Source organism: Choristoneura fumiferana, chromosome 2 (assembly GCF_025370935.1).
Source record: "Choristoneura fumiferana chromosome 2, NRCan_CFum_1, whole genome shotgun sequence".
NCBI classification, from domain to species: domain Eukaryota; kingdom Metazoa; phylum Arthropoda; class Insecta; order Lepidoptera; family Tortricidae; genus Choristoneura; species Choristoneura fumiferana.
This window is the reverse complement of record NC_133473.1, coordinates 3,707,067-3,728,925: the sequence shown is the minus strand read 5'-3', so window position 1 is coordinate 3,728,925 and position 21,859 is coordinate 3,707,067. Positions and strand designations below refer to the sequence as shown.

The 21,859-nt window shown below is 37.8% G+C and overlaps 1 protein-coding gene across 12 annotated transcripts in view; it reads left to right on the top strand.

Annotated features, from left to right (window-relative positions):
- Positions 1-21,859, top strand: part of LOC141445664 (uncharacterized) — a 128,574-nt gene that overhangs the window by 92,502 nt on the left and 14,213 nt on the right. For all 12 annotated transcript variants that reach the window (XM_074111531.1, XM_074111530.1, XM_074111529.1 and 9 more), the window contains exons 4-7: positions 18,711-19,709; positions 19,796-19,918; positions 20,050-21,048; positions 21,134-21,250. In XM_074111531.1, coding sequence (XP_073967632.1) covers positions 18,711-19,709; positions 19,796-19,918; positions 20,050-21,048; positions 21,134-21,250 — 2,238 coding nt within the window. The remainder of the gene's footprint in view (positions 1-18,710; positions 19,710-19,795; positions 19,919-20,049; positions 21,049-21,133; positions 21,251-21,859) is intronic.

Sequence of the window (21,859 nt, the reverse complement as noted above, 5' to 3'; positions counted from 1 at the left end):
CTTCACGGCAGGATTAGCGAGCAAGATGGTGGTAGCAAGCCGGGCGGACCGTGCATTAGGTCCTACCATCTGCAAGTTACAAGTTATTATAATTTCTATGACCTGAGTAGCTCTTTTGTTTATACAATTAAGTAGATTAAAAACCATAATCACACAAATGAACAACAAGTCACTTCTACAAGTTATCTCTTTAATAACACACTTTTATAACTGCAACTAAAACGTCGTTTAAGGACCAGGTTGGCTCCATTAAAGCTGTTAGTCATATCGGAGCAAGGTTCCTTTCTTTGCAGGCCTTGGTCGGCGTAGTATGCTTATGACAATTATATCCGTTCTCTAATAATGAGCTTGTTCCTGATTTGGTTCAAATTAAAGTGTGGCGAGATTACCAAGGTGCTTAAAGCTGCTAAAAGTATTAAAAGGGTATAGTTTGAATGGAACCTTTGCGTTTACACGCTTGTTAGAAGTGTTTTCAGGTACAGATATATGATGGTACAGGTGTCAGATATTTTTGCACGCTCCGCTATGGCAGATATTAATGCAGGTGACGGTACAGTAGACATCAGATATTTCGGAGCGGCTAAGGTGATCAAAAATATTGTTACATAAACTCTAATACGTTAATATTGGGTGCATGTTCCGATATTTTTGACCACCTTGGCCGCTCCGAAATATCTATTGGCGAATGTACCCTCACTAATTATTAATATCTGTCAGAGCGGAGCGTACAAAAATATCTGGCACGTCCTACCGGCCCTAGAAAAAGAGTCGTGTCAGATATTCACGCACGCTTTGTTGTATCAGGTATTGGTGCTGGTAATTGTACCTACCCTATAGGTAAAGTGGGGATGATTTTTCCCTCTGTTACAAGTTAACGAGTTAAGTAATTTGCCACATACTCGCATTAGTAGGTACGGAACCCTACAGTACGCCAGGCTTGACACACTCTTGGCCAGTTTTTTAATGTTTTGTTTCTTTCTTTCAAATCTTGCCAATCGGACTGGAAATTGTCCAAATCGTCCCGCCATCTCCTCCTAGGCTTGCCTCTGTTCCGGTGCCCGTCGCATGAAACCCAATCGGTGATAACTTTGGCCTAGCCATCCAGATACATGCAGACGTGTTTCGCTCAGGTCTATTTTAAGGTACACCTTATCTGTAACCATTCATTCAAAATTCAAGAAAATTTTGCAACTAACTACTAGCGTTCGAATGCAGCGTGCGCCTGGGCAAGGCTTTGTCACTTTCGGCGCGCGCAACCTTGAACGCGTTATGTCGCATTATTACGAGCGGGGTGTGGTGCGAGATGGAAGATGTTTGCGGGGACTCTTAGGGTGCGCCCTTATAGAGCGCAGAACTGTAATATCGAACGTGCACCCGTTTTAAATTAAATTAGAAAATAATTATAAAATTCTACTCGTGTCACATAACATTATGTAGTCACATTTATAAATACTTGATAAGTTGGTTACTAAGTTGGTTGGATGGTTGGTAAATTTATTCCTTACTTATCTCCATTGTAAAAGTTGCCTGGAAGAGATCGCTCTGAAGCGATAAGGCCGCCTATTGCTTACCTTAGAAAATCTCTATGTATATACCTGTTTTCCGTACTGCTTACTATGTGTTGGTGTGCAATAGAGTTATTGTATTGTATTGTATTGTTACTCATAATACCAAAGGATTGCGAAGGCATTGCCAAAAAGGATAAGGTTAGTATTTTTTTCTGGCTGTTTCGTATTTTGTTGTTTTGTTTGTTTGTGGTTCAATCATATTTAAACGGTTATATGGATTTTGATAAAATAATAGATTATGATCTGTAAACACACAATCACACATAGGATATTTTACATAACACAACATTTAAAAATCTTTGGCGGATACTCGACCATAATATCGTTGGTCAACCGCTATACCTGCATAATGAGCATGAGTTAACTATTTCTTATCATGTTCTGCAAATTCTGCGTTGACAAAATTGTGGGCAAATGCATAAAAGCTATTTAAGTATATAGTACCTACCTACTTAGTTTATTTGTATGTAAGGTCGTTATTTTGTCTATGAATATTACACCGATATTTTTATCGTTTTATTTCATAAAAAACTAACCTGCTACTACTAAAAGTATTCCTATTAATATCATATTAGAGGAATTTCTATTCCGGTGAAGAAAAAAGTTCGCTCATGAACACAACACAAAACAAAGTCATAGACGAAATCGTTTTTTTTTTGTATACGAATATTAAGACTGTCATCACCCGCTGGCGTTTGTAATTTGCGTCAAAGCTCGTCGTGCTCTGCTATTAAGCTTCGAAGAAAGCCGACTGGTTTCGCTCGAAAGCGATCGCGAACTGGACGACTTTCGCTTAAATTCACCTGAGAATCGTTAAAAACATAAATATCTCATATCGATATTAAAATTAAACGTCTGATTCGTATCCAGATTTCTAAAAATAAAGTTAAGTTTTGTTTGCCATGACGAGAAATTGAAAGTGGATTCACACATTGATTTTTCGGTTTTACATCACCTAAAATCGTGGTAGCCTAGTGATTTGCCTCAAGCACAGCAGAGGGTTCGTTCGAGCCCACGACCCTTGAGTTTTTCGAAATTTAAGTGCGAAATGAAAATATCCTGGAGAAACTATACACAAGTGATGCGACTCGAGCCATTTTTTACTCGAGTGACTCGAGTCAATTTGTTAAACTCGTATTCAAGTGAAAAAAAATTGACTCAAGTTCGTTTGCACTCGAGTTAACGAGTCAACTCGGCGCGCTTTATTAGTCGTAAGAAGTCATTTTGTTTTTCTTTGTTGATTAATGACATAATTAAGGTAAATAATAATTTGTATTTTATTTAATATCACCAAATATTACTAATTTAATAAAGGTCTTTAAAAAATCTTAATCTAAACTCAGCTCAAGCAATAAATTCTTACTTGAGATGTAATTAGGTAGTTTGCTCGAGTGACTCAAAAACTCGAGTGCAACTCGAGTCACAAAATCCGATTTGAGTCGCATCACTACTATACACCTGCCAAGCACCATAATTCAAACTACTAATGGTTTGCAAAATAAACAGAGCTATAAGGTTGTCGCACACGTGGCCCGCGCTCAGCATCGGATCGGCGCCGCCTGACCTCATCTGCTCCCCGTCAACCAGGTATCAACCATACGCAAGCACGAAACGGAAACGGCTCAGCACCTCCGAGGTGTCCGCGCGGCTGCGGCTAGGTGACATCGCGTTTACGGCTGGGAGAGAGCGCCCTTAAAGCGAGGCGGCATCACGATCGAATCGAAACTGCGAGGGAGGCAAGCGGTGGGTTGTCGGCGGGGTGACCGTGTGGGTGACGATGGCGGTCTGCGCACCGTCCCCGTTCCGACGGCTAGACGCAAGCGCGGCGGCGGCCCGACGTAAGCTCGATGACTGCGAGTTGCCCGCGCGCCGCTTGCGGACTACTAGCTTGTGCCGAGGCGAGGCGATGCTGTTCCGATGCTGATATGTATGCGTTACATACGTATGGAATTTCTTACAAAGAATACTGGACGGCTTGAGATGTGGCGGCGCCGATCCGCTGCCGAGCGGTTACGTGTGCGACAACCTTTGTTCTATAATTGTCATGTAATTCTATGTTAAAAACATTTAATATGTAATTAAGTATGTTTATTTTATTGATGTAGTGAAAAATGTTTCTATACAGGCCAAGTAAAAATCTGCCAAGAAAAAAGCGTAAGATGTAACCGTCATGTCGTATAAGGTTAGGAGGCAGCTTTGAGTAGAGAGAAGTGGAGAGCTATTCATCGTCTACACCGACAAGAGTGTAACTCTTAAATAAGAAGAAGAGGAAAAGTAAAAATCTTACTCGTATGTCAATGTCTTTGATATGGAAAACTGTTCTCATTTTTACCTTACTTACTGTTAGTACCCATAACACAAGCTTTGCTTACTTTGAGAGTAGATCTCTTGGTGTCAGTTGTACTGTCTTGTTTGCTTTCATGGCATTTTCTACAAGAGATGTGATTAAAGATTGATTGCTCAATCACATGTGTCCCGCATTCACGATTAAGAACGGAGTTACAATCATAATACAAGTAAGTAGCTTAGCTTATGACATTCATCAAAATCGACATTAAAAGTCCAAATAATTTCAAAATTGCAGTAAAACGTAGCTTAACCTTACGACTGAATTGCTATGCAATTTAGTGGTCTATCTTAATAATGTTTAGACTGACTTGAGAACAAGATGCATCAGGCACGAGAGCACGTTTGCCGAATTACATGATTGGAGAATCGTGATTCCGTAAATTAAATAGAGCACATTAAGTAAAGTTGGAGATTGCCGGGAATTGTGGAAACATCTTTTCGTTGGTACATTATTGATTGGTTAATGATAATGTAGTATGTATTTCGCAAGCGTTCTGTTTCTTATACTAAGTAATAAGAAGGATATTATTTCAAGTTTAGTGGTTATTCTCGTTTTTTTGTGCTTTCAAATTCAAGTTCAGACGGAATTTTCGGAACATTAGATATTTACTCAAATTTGCTTCAATGATAGAAGACAGGTATTGCTATATTTAGTGTTTACTATGCTTAGATAATACTCTAAAATTCATAAAATACATATTATAATTCAGATAACAGAACCCCATTTATTTCGAAGAATATTAATTCCGCGTTTTTGCGTCAGTGTATTGTGGTGGTGATGATAAATGGGTTCGTGTGATTTGTGTGTGTTCTTATAGTGTGGAGGTGGAGGAACTAAAATGGACACGAATTTTTTGCGTAATCTTAGCTATCATAAGGTCGCGGGTGAGCAAAGAAATTCTTTTAGTTCATTGATATGGACCTCCGCAAAGTAACGCCTGATTCAATAAATTATTCGAAGAATTTTATTAGCTCATTAAACTGTTGGACTTAAATAAGGGAGAAATTGAACACTTTGAAGCTAGTAATAACTTAAAAAAATACCATAAAATTAATATTGTCCATTTGAGGGGAATCTTTGACATGAAGATGAAAATAAGATTAATGAGGACACCAAGTAGGAGTAGTATAATACGCGAATAAAATTATGAATTCGGCATCAATTACTTTTTAAAGTTACAACAGTTCAAAGTTACCTTGGCTAGCGGTATCTATTTAAATGTTGTATTTAAAATACTAATGTCTTCTTCCGTAAGCAATAAAAAGTACACCCAAGATGCATAGAATTACTTTGTCATGACCAATCACACCTTATCAATTACTTTTCCTAACCAATAAAACTTGAGCTTATCTTTAATCATATTTTCTTCGCACCAAGGGTTTTAATATGCTGGTTTAGGACAGGTTGCAAAGGAAGGGTGGGAATATGAAACGGTATCAGATTATAGTTGGCTGATATGTTGCTAGCAACCATCTTGTTTGGAAAGTTGATCACTTAGCTTTGCTGTGAACTACACAGCAACTAATGCTTAGCTAATAACTAGGTTAAGCTTAGTAATTTAGTAATATCACATTTTTTATGATTGGGTAAATTCATGGTTAAAAATCTATTTAGTCCGTCAGTAAATTAACGAAATAAATCTATGAAAATGTCAAAAAAACTACAATGAAAAGGATACAACGTATAATTAATTAAGTAATCCTACCGGATCATGAATTTTTTTCAATTACGATTGTACATTAAGGTACGATTAAAATCAAAAGATACGGTCAGAATAAACAACATTATAATCGCTTTACGGATTTGGATACACGTCCACTGTTGGACATAGGCCTCCCCCACAGACCTCCAGTTACTTCGGTGGAAGCGGCCAGCATCCACCGTGAACCCGCGGCTTTAACCAGGTCATCCGTCCATCTCGTTAATGTACGTCCTACGCTGCGCTTGCCGATCCACGCGGTACTACGTTACTATGATTAGACACTAAAGCATTCTAATTAAATACGTTTAATTAGTTCCCATTTTGCATCTATATATATGAAGTTGCTACTGCGCACTTCTCTGCAATTAAAACGCAATCTGAACCATATGATTTCAAGGTTCAAAGAGTTCTTGCTTGCAGGTATCAGAGTTACTTTTAAGCACTCAGTTTAATAAGGAAGTAGATAAACTACAGCGTACGCTTGCGCAATGGCGATTAAGAACGGTCTATGCACTCTCGCTTCTCTGGCGCAAGTGTTGAGAGCAGTATTTGTTAGGGCTTTTATCTGGTCAGCCCAGCGCATGGGAGAGCGTACTCTTGATCTTTTCCCATTGACCCTTCCTTGCACCACAAGTCGCTCTATAGCAGGGGCGGCCAACTTGATTAGACCCAAGATCTAATGTTTACTGACGAAACCCTGTGCGATCTACCAATTACATACTTCTTGAAATCTTAAATGAAACAGCATAGTTTTTGCCTTGCCACGATCGACTGGACTAATAGTCACGATCGACTAGTTGGCTACTCCCCTGCTCTATAGAGTGGTCCCCACGTCGAGTTACATGTCCGAAATATCGGAGGATACGACATCTCACTATTATTTGCGCCAGAGAAGCGACAGCTAGAGACAAACTGGCGTAGAACACAATGTTGTAGACTATCGCGATCATTACTAACTTTATGATTTAAATTCGGGTTTTGTTCCGCGTACCTTGAAGAGAGATCTGGCGTGGCGTGGAGAACTGGCGTGGAATAATAGGGATGTTGACACCATTAAAAATAATTCGAAGATCAATTTTCGATTAACTGCAAAATTAGATTTTTTGTTGCTTAAAAACAAATAAATAGTTGATTGAGTGTGAGAACAAGTGACGTCATAAGTTGCTATTTACATTCAAACTCTATGGGAGAATTGTGTTTTGACAGCTCATAAAAAGTAAGTCAATTGATTGGTGGTGTCAACATCCCTATTGTTCGACGTGCTGTGTGATGTGACCAGGACTGCTCTGTCAATCCGACAAAGAAGAAGATGCCACTCTCGCGTCTGCGCAGTACGAACTTATGAAGATTATAGACACGGCTTTTCATAAAAACTGCGATAGTGGGTTTCACCTCTAAGCGTTAAACGATTTTGATTACTCTTTGAAGTATTGTCAATACATTATGAATTTGCATGGTTTATAATAAATGTTAGTATCAAAGAAAAACGAACCTTAAAACAAAGATTGATTTGATTGCAATATATTAAAAATGGACTCGTGACCACGGCCGCTGAAATGTCGTCGAAACGTGGAGGTAATTTTAGCAACAAATAGTTCGTGATTAGGCCCCGATAAATATTCCCGATTAACAAAAAATCGGTAAAAAAATCGGTCAACATTTTTAGAGGATGTGTATAAATAATAAATAAATAAACCTTTATTGCCACAACTTAAAATTAGGCATTGTTAAAAAATAAATTTTTGGAGAAAAACAAAAAGTTGGGACACTGGGACACCATAAACCGTGACGACGGCGTCTTAATCGTACGACTAATAATGGAATCTAGAGTAATCGAAGATTAACTTTTGGAAGGCTCTAGATCAAGTGTAAATTAATGTACACAGCACAGAGACATGACGTGAACAAGACGTTACCCAACACAGTCCCCAATCAGCAAGTCATACCGATATAGTTCATTTTCAAAATCCGCCGTTGTCAAACCGGAATCCACTCCAGTTCCACGCCCCCCCATTCACTTATACGTTACCTTGACCTCGCTGCAGCTTGCACTTTTGGTGGGCGTGAGTTTGTGCAAGAAAAAACTGTCTGCAGACACTGTCTTTGCACAGAATAGAAGCTATTGAGGTCTTATTGTTTGACGTTCAGACACTCGCGATCGCTGTCACCATTTCAATAAATCTCTTTCTACACTTATCCAAGATTTGGTAGAAAGAAGTGGTGAAAGCGATTGTGATTCCGGGTCCGTTGAAAAATATGGCCAGTAGAGAAGTAAGTAGGTAGTTTTGCCAAGCCGTGGTGGCCGAGTGGTTTGACCTGTGGCCTCTCAAGCAGAGGATATTGGGTTCAAACCCCGGCTCGCACCTCTGAGTTTTTCGAAATTCATGTGCGGAATTACATTTGAAACTTACCACGAGCTTTACGGTGAAGGAAAACATCGTGAGGAAACCTGCACAAATCTGCGAAGCAGTTCAATGGTGTTCCCAATCCGCACTGGGCCCGCGTGGGAACTAATGCCCAAGCCCTCTCATTCTGAGGGGAGGCCTGTGCCTTGCAGTGTGACGTATAAAGGCTGGGATGATGATGATGCCACTATTAAACTATACGGGATGTAGACCTCGAATACCTTTCCTGCTCCTGATATTTAGACGCACGCCTCTACAAGCGCCACAGTCATCTTTTACGGCACCAGCGGGAAGTGATGTGTCATGTGCCCGTCCTATACTAAAACTATTCACAGCACGGCTAAGCCGAAAATACGTCTAACATACTTTGTTTCATCATCAGCCGGAAGACGTCCACTGCTGGACAAAGGTCTCCCCCTTAGGATGAGAGGGGGGGGGGGGTTGCCATAATCTCCACGCTTGGCAGGTGGCTTGGGGATTGCAGATGCTGATGGTGTACGCAGAAGACGCTGCTTCCCGTCTTCTGGATTTTTTGCCTTAGTCGCATCTACGACACCCAACGGGATGAGATGGGGGGAGCTATTCTTGCCGGCCACCCCACGGACAACTTTGTTTAGATGTAGGTAATCAAAAAAGTACGTAAAGTAGGGAAATATTACCACTTTCAAATTGTGTGGGTACTAATGCATCAATAAAGATAGGTTGGTTTTCATCCAGTCTTATGCTAGACTCAGTTCTCAGAACAAAGGTAACCACGACAAAAATTTTTTTTGCGCCCTGAATACAAATAGGTACCTCATGTTTATATTCTGGATGACCTAACTCCGTGACTATCCTAGACGACGTAAAGGTCTAAGCTGTGAGAAGTTTATCACTAATTGATTTCAAATTGAGGTTACTCTGATTGATTGATGTTTTAATGCTAAATCAATCTGTTGCAATGTTTCATTGAATGATCACCACCGGTAATGTAAATACAATACATTTTGATTTCGTAAGACACATTGACATGAAAATCAAAGCCGCTTAAAGTCTGATATTAAAATATCTTTCACAAAATTTAATTATGCTTAAATGTAATTTTAAATGTTATTTTTAGTTTATTTTCTTAAATGTTATTTTTTTATACCGTAGGCGACAGGCTAGCAACCTATCACTATTGTACCGTTTTTGTCAAACTTAAAACCTAAAACTGCTAAAAGTGGCTCCGAAGCGGTAACGTTTCGTGTGCTCTGCCTGCCCCATTTGAGAATACAGGCGTGATGTTTGCATGTGTAATTTTAATCCTGGATTAAATAGTCATTTATAAGTATTTCATAGTAATGACAAAAATGAAAACTAAGCCCACGCCAATGCAATCATCTACGTAGATGGAGGACAGGAATGAGGAGGACAGTAGACAGTAGATGGAAGACAGGAATGAGGAGGACAGTAGACAGTAGACGGAGGACTATTGTTTGCGGAAGTAAAGGGAGAAACTAAATAAGTGTCGTTTACTTACAGTTCGGTTTTGTTCTGAAAACAAAATATATTCTTTAATTCTTGCAAATCCTGAATTCTTGCTGTAACGAGCCAGTACAGTTAAGTATTATAGTGTTTTGTAGTGATGATAATATCAAAATTAGAATAGTTAATTCGTTTACCAGCTTAGCGGTCAAATGACATTGGTAAGTCGGAAGCGGTCATATTGGTACCATTATTTACATTATTACTTTTATTATCGCGAATGTTTTTTACTTTTATGTTTACGAAAACGGAACGACATTAAATCCTTCATGACCACACGAATTATGTCACCTTCTTGAATTCGTTCGGTGGAAAATTTTTGATCGGTTTAAAAAGGGCTTTCATCACTTTATGATTTCGTTGAAATAAGATTGATCTCAAAACAAATGCTTTGTGAATTATGTAATTTTTATTTCAATGATGACTAAATGTGGGAAGACAGTGATTGATAAATCTCTATCCTCAAAGAATTTCGTTAAAATCCTACTTACCCTTCTTAGTGTTGCCATGTCGTACAAAAGGTCCCTAAATGTTTCACTATCAAACTTGGCTTTCAATGTTTTTATAATTATAATAAATAATTTCAAAGTTAACATTTCTTTATTCAATTTAGGCAATAAAAAGCACTTATGAATGTCAAAAAAAATATCTACCACTGGTTCGGAAAAACCTCTATTGAGAATAATCCTGCAAGAAACTCAACGAGGTAGGTATATACTTTATTAAACAGATTTACAATATTATTAAATTATATCTATACATCAACAGTATTTAACACAACTTAATTAAACTAAATAACACAGTACCTACCTAGATTAGCTATTTGAAGTAAGGGATCGCCAATGCAGATCGGAATTATTTCCAAATATCCCTATCCATGATATAATCATTAATTTTGTAATACCCCGCCTTAGACATTAATGTATTCTTGACAATATATTTCAATTTTGTATCCGTATATTTCTAACCTTAGCGTATTGTTTTAAGTTTAAAGAAAACTAAAACCTTTGTTAAACTTTCAAACGGGTTTGTCCAGCACCTCAGGGTATCGTTGTAAGGTAAATATTTCCAATAGTTATTATTTATACCATTAAGGGGCTATTTTACTACCCATTGATTAATTTTATTTGACAGATAAATGTGATGCCTTCTCCGTCTATTCGAACAAAACAAACAGAGACGGCATCACATTTATCCGTTAAATAAATTTAATCAATGGATAGTGAAACAGGGGGCAAGTCTCTTGTTGACTTAGAGTACGTCAGTACTATTATATATTCTGTGCTTAGAGTCAGCAGGACTAATACGAAAGTCGAAACTCGAAGTTCGTGTCGTGCGGTCCCTCTGATACTTATACTATTTAATACGAGAGCGAGAGGGACGGTACGATACGAACTTTTTAGTTTCCGGAAACCTAGTCTAGTCAGTCTAGGCTATAAAAATGGCAATTAAGTTCTCTTTGAACAAATATAATTAAGCTGATAAGTGCACAGAATGATTTATGATATAATATTGGTTAACAACAAAGATCCATTTAGTCCATGTTCGTTGGACTTGGGGGGGGGGGGGGGGGGGGGTGAAAGGTAAGGCGTTGCAAGGGCGTAGACTGCCTGTGTTTTTTTCTTGTTAGGTTCGATTGTTCTTTTCATGCAATTTTTTCTTTAATGTAGTTTTTAAGTATTTTAAGAAAAGAAATGACTTTCTGACAAGTTTCTTGCGGCGCATTCTTCTTGGCAATGATGGTCTTTCCGAAAGAGCTGATAGTTTAAAAAAAATACTTGTAAAAGTGCCCATTGCGGCCTATTTATTGAATAAATGATTTGAATTTGATTGCGCACGTCGAGACCTAGATATACCTACTAGTTACTTAAACCAATTGTGATCTATTTACTCTTAAATAGTCATTTTTATATTTGCATTATATGGATACACACGTACACGATTCCATGGGAACAACAGAATAAATAATATCTTGCCTGTTATCTCCTAGAGTTCGCTATATACATAGCAAATTATCAAAATCATTCGCATTTCATGTTTTAGTGGGAAACAGTAGCAAACACACAGGCGTGCAGCCACGCATTAATTTATTGCAAAATTGCAAATAAAAGTCACTACGGAACGTATCTGAATATCGAAAATTAATATATCTAAAGTTAAAAAGTCGACGGCCAAAATATCGAAAGTAGGTTAGATATGTTGACCGTCGATATTTTAATTATCGATGTTTAAATTTTTGATATTCAGATATGTGCCCGTCACTACCTATTGATATCGATAGAACAGAATAAGTACTCGTAGCAGGCAAAGTAAGGCAGTTATTAAGAATAGTTAAAAGTTGTTAACGTCTAATATTTAAGCGTCGAAGGCCTACAACTTCCAAGCAATTAAGATCAGGCTGTGAGTTTGACATTATCAAAGCAAGAGCAACCAGCGATTGGAAAATTACTAGATATTCATCCGGATTAGAATAAAATTAACGATAGTTTCATAAATATCCGAAGATATCATGGTCATTGTATTATCAAGAGCGATTCTATCCAAGGTGCAGCGTTTTATCAAATCAAATCATAATAAAGCTTAGGTATTTGATCTGTTAGTGTGCTACTTACTAGAGAGCCGTTTGAAGCAGAGGTTAGCAACCTATTGGCAAGCAAAGGTCTTATATAACAATTTATACTATACGATATTCTTTTTATTTATATTTTCCTCATGATGTATTTTTGTGTGTATCGAGTATGTGTAAATAAATATTTCTCTCTCTCTCATATAGTGGCAATTTGCAGCGCTAGCGCACTTTGTGTACTCATTCATTCGGGGATTTTCGTACTACCGGAGTACAAGCTCTTATTTATTGCTAGAATTTACATGCGACTTTGCTCGCTTGTTCGGTCTGACAGTTTAATTTAAATTCCGAGATTCAACTAGATTCTCCTGGATATTCCTAAAAATTACATCGTGATCGCCATTCAAATTGTATGAGGAACACCCTTGCTTAAATCTCATATCTGTAAACTAAGGGTCAATTACACAGTTTAAAATAAAAATAATAAATCATTAAATACTCTGGGTTAGGGATGACAGTTCCATATATTTTGACATTACTTAAGCCTGGACTAGCAGTTAGTTCTGATTTATTATGTTAAATTAAGTTTGGTCCATTCAAATCCGCTTTAGTATATATTTATTTTTGTATACAGAACACCAGTCAATTGTTTTTGTGGTTATGTTCCTTTGTTCCTTTGTTTTTGTTTACACATGATTGATGTAATGAGGGTTTCTCGATAGACGAAATATCGCTAGATGGCGTTAGTATTGCGAGGTCCGTTTCAGTCTTTCTTATAATTGGCTCATTTAGTTATTTAACCACTCTCAAACGTGACACGAATGTCAGAATTGTCAAGCAGATCTCAAGATACTAGCGCTCACCTGTCACAGAAAACTCATTGATCTAATCTTTGATATCATTCGAGTATACTTTGCGTGAGTGCCGCGGGTTGCCTACATCTGGTCTAGACAGCTCGTGAGCTTTATCAGGTCTGAACGCAACACATGCGTCAACGTAAGCGGTCGTACATGAACTTTTGCGTAACTCCGTTACCGATTCGCGGGACTTCGACCTGTATCTTGACAACGCCCTGAATTTGATCTATTGTTGTTGAGATTAGATTGTGCGTGCAGCAAAACCGTTTTAGTTAATTGACAGTGCTGTTTGTATTTTAATTTTATTAATTATTGAAGTTTGTAATTATTTTAGGAAAAATCATTGAAAAGTTCGATTGATTATATAACTATGTCGAATTACTAATAAACCTAGTGCTCAAGAGTTCAATAAGTACCTATTACTAAGGCTTCGCTGTCTATCGCAGTCGTCTGTCATGAACTTTTGAACCGTACTTAATGAATAGAGAAATTAAAAATTACAGAAGATTTTGCTAGAGCTTCTATGACAAAACAGAATAGAAATAAATAACGTAAACAGTAAAAAATTAAAGAGTACTAGAAACTTGTTATGCTTATGTTGTTACACGTTCTAATAAAATAGATTTCGTTGTACATAAAAAAAGACATGACAATTTTAATGAAAAAGTCCAATTTATTGACGTTTTAATTGGCTCTTATATTTAAAACAAACTCGGTCTTACATTAATTTAATAAGACAATTGACAATGCCTGCGTCACGCCTGCGTTAAGTCGGCTGAACAAAAGTGAGAGGTCCACATATGGTCCTGTATCTGTATTACACGAAACATATTTAATGTACAACACTCGTTCATTATGCATGCTCACACGTGTGTTTTAAACTGGTTTCAAGACCCTTAAAATGTCCTTTAGAATATAGGGCTACTACTTGATATTATAAAACACTAGTTTATATTTCAATAATACTTCATAGTAGTTTTGAACATGAAACTACCGTGAGACTCACTCATATTAAATATAATGACCCGGATAACTCACGTCTTAAATCGAGTTTAGCTCGACATGTTTCGGGCTAATCCGTAGCCCTTCGTCTTCGGAGCAACGCGACTCAGCGGCTGCTGCAACACGCGCACTGCGCGCCGCCGCTCTGCTCGCGCGACTACCCTACATTTGACAGTTGTAATGATGATGAAAACGCGGGTAGTTGTGTGCCGGTGTCAGTTTCGTCGGGTAGTCGCGCGAGCAGAGCGGCGGCGCGCAGTGCGCGTGTTGCAGCAGCCGCTGAGTCGCGTTGTTCCGAAGACGAAGGGCTACGGATTAGCCCGAAACATGTCGGGCTAAACTCGATTTAAGACGTGAGTTATCCGCGTCAATATATTTAATATTATCAGCACCTTAAAATTATGAGTTACATATGCGATATTCTTGCAGTGGGGCTCGGGTTGATAAATGATTTGTCACTGGCTGGTCGTGAGGGTAAAACGTTCCAAGTTTCGTGACCGTCGAAGCCTTTTGTAAAGCCCAGAAGGTCGGTGGACAAATATTTGCAAAATGCTTGGCTTATCTAGGTCAAAGAGAAATGGGCTTTGCGTTAGTTTCGCGCGACTACCCGAAACCCGAAACATAAACTCAACAACATGTAGAAACAAACAACATGAAACATGTCGGGCTAAACTCGATTTAAGACTTGAGTTATCCGGGTCAATATATTTAATATGAATGTCTCACGGTAGTTTCATGTTAAAAAAAGGTGCTGATAACTTGAGCATTCACTGGTAATGAGCAGAGAGCGGAATTTTCATATCATTTTTGGATCTGTCTAAGAAATTGTTTAAGAAATTGTTACTATTCACTGTGCATATGCCTGTTTCACATTTTCAACTGCTTTAAAGTTAATTGGAAGAGATTGCTCTTTAACTTAAGGCCGCCTATTGTTTACCTCTACTTTTAATCTTCTTTAGCTACCTATGTTGTGAATAGATATATATGTATATCGGATGCCGATAAGTGAGAAGTCACTATGACAGGTCAAAAACTGCCATGAAAATTCCGCTCTCTGGTAATGAGCATTCTAGCGAATATTACATTACAGGCAAAATCTCAATTCAAGCAAGACGAAGGTACCACCATCTTGCTCGCTAATCCTGCCGTGAAGCAGCATTGCTTGCACTGTTGTGTTTCGGCGTGGAGAGTGTCTTGCTCTCCATGCCGAAACACACCGGCTGTCTTAGCCGGTGAAATTACTGGCACTTGAGGTATCCCATCTTAGGCCTCTAGGTTGTCAACGCATCTGCAATACCCCTGGTGTTGCAGATGTTTATGGGCGGTGGTGATCTCTTACCACCAGGAGACCCACTTGCTCGTTTGCCATCCAGTCGAATAAAAAAAAAGGTAAATCTTCTTTGAGCATCCATCCGACTACTTTACTACAGCGTTCCCTAGAATGATTGTGTAAACGTTTTAGCAATGTTTGGCTCTATTAATTGTTCAGTTCGACAAATTTTAAAACGGCGAATGCTTGATATTCTGTTACAAGTGAACGCTCTTCGAAAAAGATCGAAACTATCCGGACCGTGCCTTGGTTAAACCGAGTTTAGACTTTTTTTTTATTCGACTGGATGGCAAACGAGCAAGTGGGTGTCCTGATGGTAAGAGATCACCACCGCCCATAAACATCTGCAACACCAGGGGTATTGCAGATGCGTTGCCAACCTAGAGGCCTAAGATGGGATACCTCAAGTGCCATTAATTTCACCGGCTGTCTTACTCTCCACGCCGAAACACAACAGTGCAAGCATTGCTGCTTCACGGCAGGATTAGCGAGCAAGATGGTGGTAGCAATCCGGGCGGACCTTACACAAGGTCCTAACCACCTGAAAGACTTGCAAGAAAAATCGTGCTAGTTGCAATACTTACATTGTGGCGCTCGATTGACCACTACAGGCTACCGCCTGCTGCTGCTGCTGCTAAAAGTAGGAAAAGTAGGAAAGTAGGGTAAAGTAGGTAGGTAACCCATAACCCAGGCAAATCAATTTCATTTTTACTTTTATTAGGTATGATATTATGGTTATTTTATGCATCTTTTGACATTTAATTATGATTAATTTATTATAATTGTTTGACTTAGTATATTGATTGATTATTTTGATTTGATATGTTAAAGAGAATGCAATACTAAACTAACCCTTAAAAATAAGAATATTGATATTAACAAACTATGGATCCTGGTCTGCAATAAAGCATTTTTAACTTTAATTTTAATTTAATTTAAACTCGGCTTTATCATCTTGAGTTGAACCGTTTAATTTGTAGTGTAATTTTCTAGAGAGCTTAAGTAATATTTGAATTTTAGTATTAGTAGTTACCCTGGCTCTCGTCTCTTCTAAAACAGTTAGTATCACCATAGTAAAAGTGAAGTCACTTTAACTATGGTATCACTACTAAAACCCTAATTAAGGACGATGCTTCTTGCATACCGTTACGTCATGTAACAGCAGATGGTTGCCCATCGCTATGTTCCGCTGTTTGTTCGCTATGTTAAATCATAGCACTTTCTTTGTTTTAGATTACCTCAGATGCATTTTAGATTGGCGAGGAATGCATTGTTGCAACGTTTCCAGTCTTGGCCATGTACCTAATAGTACTCGTATCATAAAAAAAATTCATCGCTTAGGTCTTCATTCAAAATAGCATATAGCATTGTATTCAAGAAATAAATAAAAAAATGCTCTGGTTTTAGCTGATTCTTTGGAGTGGCAAGCGTCCGGGTCCCGGCACACCCTTGTTTGGCACGCGATCGGCTCCCGGCAGCCGTCAAAAACCTTGGCGGGTGTCGTATTTCACTTATAAATATAAACCGTTAGACCTATATCTGGCTTGCTTATTCTTGCAAAATGCGTTCATAAATAGACAAGGATGGCATTTATTAACGGCCGCGAAAACACTATCGTTTACTCAAGTTTCACTGTGTGGCCGCTGCCGTGCGCTGGTATTTTTGGACACCTCGTATTATACTATTATTTGCTATTGAAAAACTATAAAAGGGCTTTGTTTCGTAAATAAATTAAAATTTTATGAAATAAATCAGTGTTTTCTTCAGATAATTGTTTTATTTGGTAATTATAGTTTTTATATACATGACTGAGAAAAAATTGGTTATCAGATTTTTGATAATGAATGAATAATAATGATGAATAAAGTTCACAGAAATTGAAGGTCATTCATTGTTATTTATTTAGATATGCCATTTTATGCTAAACTATCACTGTAAGGCTTAATATATAACATTAAAGTGTTTTTTTTTTATAAAATTCGCGAATTCGCGAAATTAATTCGTAGGTGTCATTGCCACTCAAGGGAGATTTTTCAAAATGGCCGCGCCACTTGACAGTAAATTTTAAATATGGGGCCGCCACTCCAAGGGATACTTGGATTTTGTTCTTGACATTTTACCAAAAAATATATAAAATACGATGAAGGCGATGGCAATCCGTTATGAGAGATAGTTAATTTTAAAAATATTACCCAACCGCGTCAACATCTCAAGCAATTAATCTATACCCGTGAATTATGATTTTAGAAAGGCAGTTAACAATTAACTGAATTAGCGGGATATCCTTTGTACATTGTAACTTGATAACTATCAACGTTATCAAGTTCGATTTCTATTTACATCCTTATCAGTAACTGATTAACCACCAGAAAAAACCAACAATCCGTAGCATTAAGTATATGCTTTGCTTATATATTTTCCTGTGTTTGCAGAATGCATAATAAATGTAACCATGAATTTCTAAATTGCCTGACCATTTGGTTTAAAATGCAAAGTTCGAGTTTACTCGCCTAGTTGAGGTACTTTTGTTTTTGATTTAGATAGTTTATTGATTCCACGATTTACTTAAGATTTATTGATTTAATGATTAATTTATTGACTTACTGATAAGCCGTGGTGGCCGAGTGGTTTGACCTATGGCCTCTCAAGCAGAGTATCCTGGGTCAAACCCTAGCTCGCACCGCTGAGTTTTTCAAAATTCATGTGCGGAATTACATTTGAAATTTACCACGAGTTTTACGGTGAAGGAAAAAATCGCGAGGAAACCTGCACATACCTGCGAAGCAATTCAATGGTGCCTGTGAAGTTCCCAATCCACATTGGGCCCGCCTGGGAACTAAAGCCCGAGCCCTCTCATTCTGAGAGGAGGCCTGTGCCCAGCACTGGGACGTATATAGGCTGGAATGATGAATTTATTGATTCTCAAAGTTTTCCTAATAGTTAAATCAGTGTAGCCGACATGGGGGTATTATAGCTGTCTTATGGTACAAGGGCTTAAAAATGATTTGACATTTGTAAATGACATCTCTTTCAGATTGACAAATGTCAATGTGCCGTCAATTTAGTATAGTATTGCGTACATTGATCATTAATTACATTTAATGTGTATGAAAAAACAATTATACTAGTAGAATCGAACTTTGCATTTAAAGCTCCATGGTCAGAGACACTCTGCGTATAAAAATAATCCAGCCTTATTATGACCTACTGCTGGCCACAGGCCAGAGGCCCCTCTCAGAATGAAAGAGTTTGGGGTATAATTCTCATGCGTTATTGGGAACTTTACACCTCTTTGAATAGCTTAATTGAAAAGGTCATGTTCGAGTCTAGACTACGTTTTTGAAGGGTCATTAGATAAAACTACTAAGCTACTATATTTTGTAATATTGAACACTATTAAAGATAAAAAATCTTATGTTTTCAGGCTGAAAGGACGGCGCGGATAAGTAGAAGACCGCCATTAACTGCGTCAACAGAAGAAAGACCTGCCACAGTAGAGGATGCATCGACCCCTAGAACAAGGGGATCAAGGAGAAGAGAAGAGCCCGTACGGCATGTGGCACGGTCCAGGACGAGAACCAGGCCTGCAGAAGTAGATACCAATGAACCTGAAGCTAAATCAGCGAATGGGAACAACGAACGATTCGATTCACGAAGGTCGTACAGTCGAACCCGTAACAGGACTGTGGCTGATCTAGATAGCCCTAAAGCTAATGTGATAAGAAGCAGGACGCGGTTCAGCAGACCAGCACCAACACCGTCCACGATAACAACTCAAGTACCAGAGGTCAGTTCTCCGATAATTGATGAAAGAAAAATTGAAGTCATCAACTCAACATTAGATGAAATCTCAAAAATGGTTTTCAAAGAAGAATCGGGTGCACCAGTTCCTAAAGCTCCCGCAGAATTTCCACGCAGAAACTCCGCTGCAAGAAAACGTGGACGCGTTACTGCAAGAGCAAACGAAAGATCAGATCTCGCTAGCTCAGGAACAACTAATTCCATTTCTATTTCTGAAAAAGGTCCAACAACAGATAAAATGATAGATTTAAGAAATTCTCGAAAACTAAGGTACAAACAGCGTTTATCTGAAACTGATACAAATTTAACGGGTCTTGGGATCACATCTTCCAACCAAGTCATACAATCTAGTCAAAAAGGAAGCTCTCCTAGTCAAGAGACTCTTCCATCTGCTCCATCTGCGGCCATCGTGGAAAATCTCCAACAAAGTACTGAATCTAATCTATTGAAAACTACAACTTTGAAAGTTATGAGGATAGTTAGACGTCCCGTACAGAGAGGAAAGGGAAATTTTAAACCATCTCCATCTGAAATTCTTCCAAAAAAACGCTCGGACGAAGTAAGCGAAGATGATAACTATCCTGAACCTTTCAAAGCCTTATTGCAAGCTAAAAATGCTTCGGTATGTATACAAAGAGAACTGTTCACTTAGTGAACAATTACTACAAAATTAGTAATCTGATTGAACATCAAAATCTTACTTTTCAGACACAAGCTAGCTCTCCAGCCAGTGAGAGTTTGTCAGTGAAAGCATCCCAAAAAGTTTACAAAACTTACACACCAACACAACAGTCAACATTTACTAGCCCTGGTAGAAACAAGTACACGCGGGTAATACACAGATACTTAACAGTCATAACCATAATCCTTTACCAATTAATAGTAAACCTATAATTATAAAATGTTAGTGATCAAATTAATAGCTCGATTTTATTAATTAGTATTGTCTTGGTATTTTACAGCTGCGCTCAAAATTAAACGCAGATGAAGAATCAAAGAAAGAAGACAAACCTGAGGAGAGTACAGCAGCTCCGAGGGTATCTTCCACTAGGCAACCAGAGCACAAGTACCGGTCATCATATACAACAAGAAACCGAAAATTTAGTACACAATCTACGTCCACAACAGCTGCTAATACAATTGATCAGAACACTGAGAAACCAGTTCACAAATTTAATAGAAAACTAAAGTTGACTACAGAATCCCCTGTAAATGAACCTAAAGTAAACATTAAACGTATGGAAACTAATAATTTGTTGAAAAGGACTTTGAACAGAACTCCTTATTCGAGAAGAAATGTAAGTAAAAGTGACGTAGCGCCTCCAACTAATGACAGTAATCTCAACATCGGAAGTGCGCTTGAAAGTATTGCTAAACATAAAGCTTCATTGCCTAGAACATCATATTACTCTCGGCAAAGAAATAGTAAAATAAGTGCACCTTCAACTGAGGAACCTTTCAAAGAAAGCAATAGTGTCGCTGACTCGGCAGATAGAAAAAATGAAGACAACGCAGATATGCCTTTAATATTTACATTATTGAAACCTACTGATACTCCACAAAATGATACCGTAGAAAATGAAAATCAAACAGATAAAGCGCTTAACACGTTTGTCATAGCTGTTACTAGTAAAGAGTCTCAAGAAACTAGTACTGAAAATGAAATGACGTCTAATGCAGTCGACGACAGCGGAGCAAAACCTATTGTTGACATTTACCCTACACCTAAATATCACGCTACTTACACCGTGCCTCAATCAACAATTGGGGAAGAAAGGAAAATTGAAAATCCGGTTTCTACGTTACCAATAAATAATATACAAACTAGAAAGTTTGGAAGAGCAAAAACAAATCTTAGAAGTCAGAGCAATGAAGTTCCAAATGATTTGCCAACGAGAGACAGAGGTTCCGGAAAATTTACTGATGCTTACTCAAAACCTACAGAAGCTTCTACTAACGGGGCAAGTATAAATCAGGCTATTGACTAGTTAGTATTCAGATCCATGCAGAATAGTGAGAATTATAATCATGAATCATATTTTACAGATAATTCCAGATATGGAAAAAAATACAAACAAACATAGATTTAGCTCTAAATATCGAGCTGCATATTTAGAAAAACCAATTTACAGAGCAACTGTACCAACAGTAACGCCATCAACTGTAAGTAATACCTTTAATACTTATACGGGTTTAGACCTGACACAATTTAAAAACAAAATATACAAAACATCCCGTGACTTATTAAATTTACAAACCATTACAAAGCCCCTTTATGAAATTGGCAACACAGTATATACAAAATTTACTATAATTTCTCATACATCTCATTTCATGTAGATATATTTCATTTGCTTTCATCAAAATTTACTTCAACTAATTTTTTTACTCATTCATGTCAACACAAAACGTTTCAAAGAAAAAAGTCTGCAGGATTAGATATTTAAATTTTATTAAAAATTATCACGTAATATCTGCATCTGATTACAATGACATTAAAAAAAGGATTTAAAAAAATGCAACAAGCCGTTAAGACTTTTTCCTTTCACATTTCATTTGACATACTTAAAGGATTTATTAGTTCCTTACCTTTAAATAGGAAGTAATTCACTATTTTTTTGGAAATGTAATCAGATCTAACAAATAATAAGATACATTTGATCGCTAAAGGCTTGGCTGAAGTTCTTCGTCACTGATCGGCTGTTGACTAAGTATTTCGAGGAGCCAAATTGGGACGAGGAGGACTATAGCGAGCTAACGACACCCACGTCA